A 7,306-nucleotide genomic window follows, 5' to 3' on the forward strand; every position below is an offset into this window, starting at 1 on the left:
TGTTTTATTTGCGGAGTATTGTTACCATTAAGTTATTGATTTGTGCAATCTAGTTTTTCCTACTGTCAAGTAATGTGATATTTAAATAAAATGTCATGATATATATATATATAGTATAACTAAAACTTAGAGAAGCAAAGATAACTTATATATTACTTTATATAAATATTTAAAGCTTTTCCTGGTTTTGGACAAATTGAACAGGTCCAATTAGACTTATACTGACTTTCTAAGCAAATTGAAGAAAATGTAGGTTGAATTTGTGCCTATTAACCTTGACTGACCTTTCTGAGGAACAGCTTTTTTTAATGCGTTTAGATCTCTCCAAATAATAACTTTAGTTTCATAATTTGTGTATTTTACCTTTGGGAAGAAAACTAAGCTTTCATGAGTTAATTTGTAGTTATTAGGATAAACAGTCATTTGAAGACTTTTATTGTTAGAAAAACTAGTTTATATAAATTACATATGACATCAACTTTCTGGATACAACTTGGAGTGGGTAATATGAAAGTGCAGTAGTATTCTAAGTGCCATGATGAGGTTATTAATTTTTTTTTAAATATTTGATTGAAAAGTGTCATAATAAATGAATGATTCTTGATGTTTGCATAAATTATATTGTGTAGACACCTACCATGATTTTCTTTCAATAAGACAAAGAAAATCAACATTTTATCAAAAATGCTTCATCTTGTATGAAGCATCATCATCAGCGTTCCACTGGATTAATTACATATTGATCCTGGAACCATAAACACTTAAAATACCTATTAAGTTGTAAGAAAAGGGAACCCTAATGCAGGAGCAATAGTTCTGTATTTCTCCCTGTTGTAATGGATTCAGCAGTAATTGGTGGTAACATTGGTATTATAAATTTTGTTTCCTTCTTTGATCTTGGATAACCTATAATAATATAACATCCAGTTACCCAGTGTTTCCAGAAAGTTTGAACTTCATTTGCTCCCCATGGCCTAGACCCTCTTGACCACAAATCTAGGGATAATATCACTATTCCGGTAGAGTTGGCATCAAAGTTTTTCTTCAGCAGGAACAGAATTTCACTGAAAGTGCTAGATATAAGGCAAAAAAGAATATGTTGGATGATTTCGGTAGAGGTTGGTTTGGAGGCCACATCCTCAGTTAAAGAGAATTTCTTAATTATTATAAACCTGAAAGGTGCAGAATTTCATGGCATACTTTTTGTCTATGAAAAGCAGTAGTGGTAGAGTAGCTCCAAAATGTTTAAGCAGTGTTTAGTTAGGCTATGTATCCATCAACTGAAATTAAACTCACTTTCCTCCTCATAAAAGTCTTGAGGTAGTTAGCAAATGTTTTTAAAATGCTTTGTAGATAGAAAGTACAAAATATATTCTTCAGTTTTTCAAATTGCAGAGTACAAACTGGTCATGTTTGTGTATCTATGAGCAGGTTCTATACCAGCCCTGGTATGTGAACAATTTTTTAAAATACATAACCTTTGACAGAATGCTATCAATAGCATAATTAATGATACCTATGTGGAACATGGAAAACAACTAGAAATATGTGCAGACATATAACTGTGAGCTTTTATTGTTGTTTGACACTTTGCTACATAGTGATTTGAGCTGTTTATTAAAAACAGTGATAAATGCATGGTTCTTTAAAATGGGAAGTTATTTTGCTTTTTTTCTTTTTTTAAGGACTGAGGTAAATTTTGTAGACACAGCTTTACAAAAGTGAAGTTTATTTGAAAATATCTGACTGCTTGAAATGGAATTTAATTTAGTTTTGTAGAATTGCTATCAAAACGTTAGAGCAACAGAATTAAATAATTAGATATTGCATTACAGAATACGTTTTGAAAAATTAAGCTTGGAGATAATGTGAATTATTTTAATAAATACAAATAATAATGCAATAGTTTAATGTTTAGTAACTTTAATGAATAGCAGTGTTATTTTAAGATAATACAAAGCAATCTAGCTTCTCTAAATCAGTTTATGTTATTTTTAATCTGTGGAGGACCCAAATATATAGCATTGCCAAGTCACGCACCACAGCTGTTTTCTGAAGAGATGTTTTAATTTGGAAGGACAAGATACTTTCCAGTGCTGCTCATCAAGATGTCTGGTGTTCAGCAGTGTTAAGTGCTAGGTTTAAGTTGGTCAGTGATATTATGTAAAGTTCTGTGACATTATATATATTATATATAGGGGTTTTTTTATTCATTTTCCTTGAATCATATGGTATTTGTTTTGGAAACAAATCTGCTACCTAAGTATCCTAAAGCTTAGAATATCAGTTGTTTCAGTGTCAAGCTTCCTTCATATTACAGCAGGTTTAATGAATCAAATGCTAGTATAAGCTTTTTATTGAAAGTTACTTTTGAATGCCCCAAACCAGCAATTCCTAAACAGTAATAAAATTTTCTGTTTATTGAAGGCTATTTAGAAGATTCTCATCACCTCTGCCAAGAAAATTTGATCTAGACACTTCTGCTTGAGAATATGAAACAAAAGGAAGAATATGCGTGGATTTCAAAGTACTGCATTAAGTTGTGGTATGAGAAGTACTGGGGAAATAGTTTGCTCTGTTGTTCATTGTAGATCTATTACAAATTGTTTCTGATGCAGCTGAGAAAAATGCAGACCCTTAAAAAGGAACATGGACCTGCTGACACAAGTAACAATGTGGACAAAATCATGGTACTTAAGTCTACTTTAGCAGAAGTGTCTGAAGAATTGTCTACAAATGAAGAGATAGTATTCACTGAAGCAAGTAGCGGAAAAAGCAAATCTTCAGCTTGCCGGAGAAAGCGAGAATTCATTCCAGATGAAAAGAAAGATGCTATGTATTGGGAGAAAAGACGGAAAAATAATGAAGCTGCTAAAAGATCTCGTGAAAAGCGACGACTGAATGACCTTGTCTTAGAGAACAAACTAATTGCACTTGGAGAGGAGAATGCCACTTTGAAGGCAGAGTTGCTTTCCTTGAAGCTGAAGTTTGGTTTAATTACTTCTGCAGCCTATGCCCAAGAGATACAGAAACTCAGTAGCTCAACAGCTGTGTATTTCCAGGATTATCAAAGTTCCAAATCCAATATTAACTCATTTGTGGATGAACATGAACCATCTATAGTTGGTAGTAGTTGTATTTCTGTCATTAAACATTCTCCTCAAAGCTCTGTGTCTGATATGTCTGAAATATCATCAGTAGAGCATACTCAATCAAGCTGTATGCAAAGCAACTACAGAAGTCCTGAAAATAAGTTCCAGATTATAAAACAGGAGCCCATGGAATTAGAGAGAGCGCCAAGAGATGACAGAAGTTCACAGAAAGCATCCGTATATCCACACTACACGGGAACTACCTTTAACATGTACTCGCATTCTCCTCCTCTGTTCCAAGTCAATACGTCCTCCAGCAATTCCCCCAGAACTTCAGAAACTGATGACAGTGCAGTTGGAAAGTCATCTGATGGAGAAGATGAACAGCAGGTTCCTAAGGGTCCCATCCATTCGCCAGTTGAACATAAAGTTCCAGAAGCAAATTCTTCAGCTTTGCCTCACAAACTTCGAATTAAAGCCAAAGCCATGCAAGTTAAAGTGGAAGCAGTAGATAATGACTATGATGCTGCACAGAAACTATCATCACCTATTGATATGTCATCAAAAAGACACATTGAGCTTGAAAAACATGCTGGACAAAACTTGGTGTATTCTTCTTGCACTCCTTTCTCAGTTCAAGTGACTAATATCCAAGACTGGTCTCTCAAATCAGAACTCTGGCATCGAAAGAAACTCAATGTAAGAATTCAGAGTGGTTGCAAAACTGAAATTGTTGAAATAAAAGACAGTATCTTCAGTGTCTCTGAGTCAGAGAACCTGTATTTGAAGCAGGGCATAACAAAATTATCTGCAGAGGTTGCTTCCCTTAAAAGACTTATAACTACACAGCAAATCTCTGCATCAGACTGTGGTTAAGTTACTACTGAATAAAGGCTTATTGTTTTTTTAAAAACAATGTAATTTTCAGTAGATCAATACAGGAACACCTCTCTTATGAGGAAAGGCTGAAGGATTTGGGTCTCTCCAGTCTGGAAAAAAGACGGCTGAGGGGGGACCTTATCACCACTTATAAATACTTAAAGGGTGGGTGTCAGGAGGATGGGGCCAGGCTCTTTTCAGTGGTGCCCAGCGACAGGACAAGAGGTAATGGGCACAAACTTGAGCATAGGAAGTTCCACCTAAACATGAGGAGGAACTTCTTTACCCTGAGGGCGGCAGAACACTGGAACAGGCTGCCCAGAGAGGTGGTGGAGTCTCCATCTCTGGAGACATTCAAAACCCTCCTGGATGCGTTCCTGTGCAACCTGCTCTAGGTGACCCTGCTCTGGCAGGGGGGTTGGACTAGATGATCTCCAGAGGTCCCTTCCAACCCTACCATTCTGTGATTCTGTAATATGTTTTGTATTATGCTGACTTGTCACTGGACTTGTGATGTCATTTCACTGTAATGTTCACATAATGTCTGGTGTCTTTTTGTGCACAAATTATTATGGAAACTAGACTGTGTTATGATCATTATGCCTTGTGTATAATCAAGTAGCCAATATGAAGGCTATATATAGTGAACTCTGTTTTTTTGTTTTTTTTTTTTCTTCTTCTAAAGTGTGCAAGTTAGCAGTTAGAATAAACTATTAGTGACAAACACAAAACATCTACTCCAGTTCAATTGATTTTTATTAACTTGGAAAAAAACAAAAAAGGCTGGTTTCTTATACCATGCTCAACTTAACTTATATGTTTGGATTTTACAGCCAAACTTACATGTATTTAAATTGTATTTTTTTTCCTTAAGACCTCTTTTTAGAAGATAATTGAAATATTTGTGACATTGAGCGTTAACAACACACAGAGATTCCTTTCTCAAAAATTGCCTGTTATTCTTTTCTCATGCCTTAATAATACAATAGACCCCATAGTCAGGGTCTATATATATTCGGTAAATAATATAGATGACATCTCAGTGTTATTGAAAATAAGATCAAGATTATTGCATGAAAAAATAAATAAATACATTGAATGGCAGGGATATGAGACAGTAGGCAGTGTGGGTTTTGGCTACTGGCTTTTTGTTTGCTAAATATCTTCTGTGAGTAACCACAAAATTCTTTAATTGTTTTGTATATCTTTTATCACATGTAATGTGTTGAAGGAGAGGACTTAAACATCTCAGTGTCGCTATGTGTGTAAGCCTAGATCTATTGTGTTTTGTGTTTTTACTGTTTGTCATAACTGAAGATGATTATCCTCCTTTTAGCTCATATTTTTCACTATTTTGTGTATTTCTTTTGTGCAATTAATACTTAAAAGCAATGATGTAGTTAATTTGTTGAAGGGTGTCATTGCAAGTAAGCTATAGCATGGAACTTAGGAGCACAATCAGATGCTATTTATGCCTGTACCCCCTCCCCCCCACTTTAGTATTTGAAAAAAAGAAATAATTTGTGTTTTGTTCAAAACTAGAACTAATTACAACATTATTTTCTATTATGTTCATCATATTAGTCCAATACGTATGTTAGTAGGTGTTATCTCTACAATTCTGCAGTTGATGACAAATCATTCTATATCCAAGTTATATGGCTAAAATTTAGAGTATCTTCCATAAACTCAAGTTATAAAATGCAGGAGTGTAGGTGGTTCATATAAAGCTAGATTTTTGTCTGCTGTCTCATCCTCTAAACTGGGCAACTGAAAAATAAATTTGGTATAGTTGACCTCCTCACCCAGCCCCATCTTTAGCCTGCTTTCCTCCAGCATGTTGTATCGGGGAAGAGGAAGAATTGCAACTGATCAGTAAGAGAGAGAATGCAAGTGGGACTCTGCTCCCATACACCGACTTTCAGCAGCAGTGACTGCTGAATTAGAACATAAAGAGTAAGCATATATTTTTTCCTGTCCTATCTCACAGGAACACTTGAAAGATGGGTATGGTTATATGTAAGTTTACACTGCAGATTTATATTGTTACCCTTTCACATGTCTGTGTTTATATATGGCATATTTAAAAAAACAGATAAGGATCTTTACATCCCCAGGAGTAAATTATTCACTGTTAAAAATGTGTATAAGTAGTGATTTTTGGCATGTGGATATGCTTATTTCGGAAAAGGATATGTAACATGAATGTTCTTGTACTCTGTCAACTCCTGTGGAAAACACTTTAACTTGAGAAGTGGGATAGACTTTTATTTTAGTCAAGTTAGGCATATACTAGAACTATAGTGACTGAAAAATGTCTGTAAGGTATACTTTCAAGTGAGAATGTTAAGAAAGGTCATATACAGAAACAGGAAACCTCATTGATTTATCAATACAGAAATTGTCATTTTTCATGGGAACATAGTAATTATCATGCCAGATGAGTTTGATTAGTCCTGAATCTTGCCTCTGATAATTGTTAGTATGAAAGGTTTCACAAAAACTTTCAAGACAGCCTATAGAAAATAACTGTTGATTAACAAGGTAAGTTTTTTTTCATAGTGACATCAGGTAGTAGTTGATTGATACTGTGATGTGTGTGCGGCACTCCCTCTTTTAAATCTGCCTAACTTAATTTTTTATAAATACAGTAATATTTTTTCATGTTTCATCAGCATCTATATTTTTGTAGATATAAAGATTGAATATAGATATGCTTTTCTGAATCCCTTCAAACTTCTGCCTTCAGTAAAGTTTATGCATTGCACAGGATAGTGATATATATAAATCTTATTAGTATTATTCTGTATAGCCAAATATCCCCTTGTTCATGAATACCTGATTTATCTTCTCTTATTATTTTATATATTTTCATTATGGCTCTTATGTCCATGTGAGCAGTTCATGAGAATACATAGTGTTCATTTTCTGTAGAACTTAACAGAAATGTACAATTGCACCATAAACACATTTCTGAAGTTATATTCAAGTACCAAATTCTACAAATCTTTTCTACTTGCTAGTATACAAATATGCTTTTGAAAATAGGTGATGCGCAATTAATTTAGCAGAAAACTCCCAGAGAATGTAATTAAAATATGGCCTTTATTAACACCATATTGTTTTTAAAATGCTTTTTATTGCACAATACAAGTTTGGTAACTACAAGAATAAAGCAAAATATTTTTTAGTATTTATTGCATGAGAATGAGTAGCACATATTGTTCCGTTACAGAATGCTAAATTCAAAGTTAAAAATACTAGGCCAAATCCTGAGGCCTTTAACTTAGTGTCAGATTCTACTTTCCTTATACAAGGGTACTTTTTTTATGAGT

General features: G+C 34.1%; 1 protein-coding gene across 1 annotated transcript; it reads left to right on the forward strand.

Annotated features, from left to right (window-relative positions):
* Window positions 1–2,612: 2,612 nt before the first annotated feature.
* LOC128901936 (nuclear factor interleukin-3-regulated protein-like) lies at window positions 2,613–3,968 on the forward strand. The gene has a single exon (XM_054184087.1). The coding sequence runs from the start codon at window positions 2,613–2,615 to the stop codon at window positions 3,966–3,968; it is 1,356 nt and encodes a 451-aa protein (XP_054040062.1).
* The last annotated feature ends 3,338 nt before the right edge of the window (window positions 3,969–7,306 follow it).

Source organism: Rissa tridactyla, chromosome W, assembly GCF_028500815.1.
Source record: "Rissa tridactyla isolate bRisTri1 chromosome W, bRisTri1.patW.cur.20221130, whole genome shotgun sequence".
NCBI lineage: Eukaryota > Metazoa > Chordata > Aves > Charadriiformes > Laridae > Rissa > Rissa tridactyla.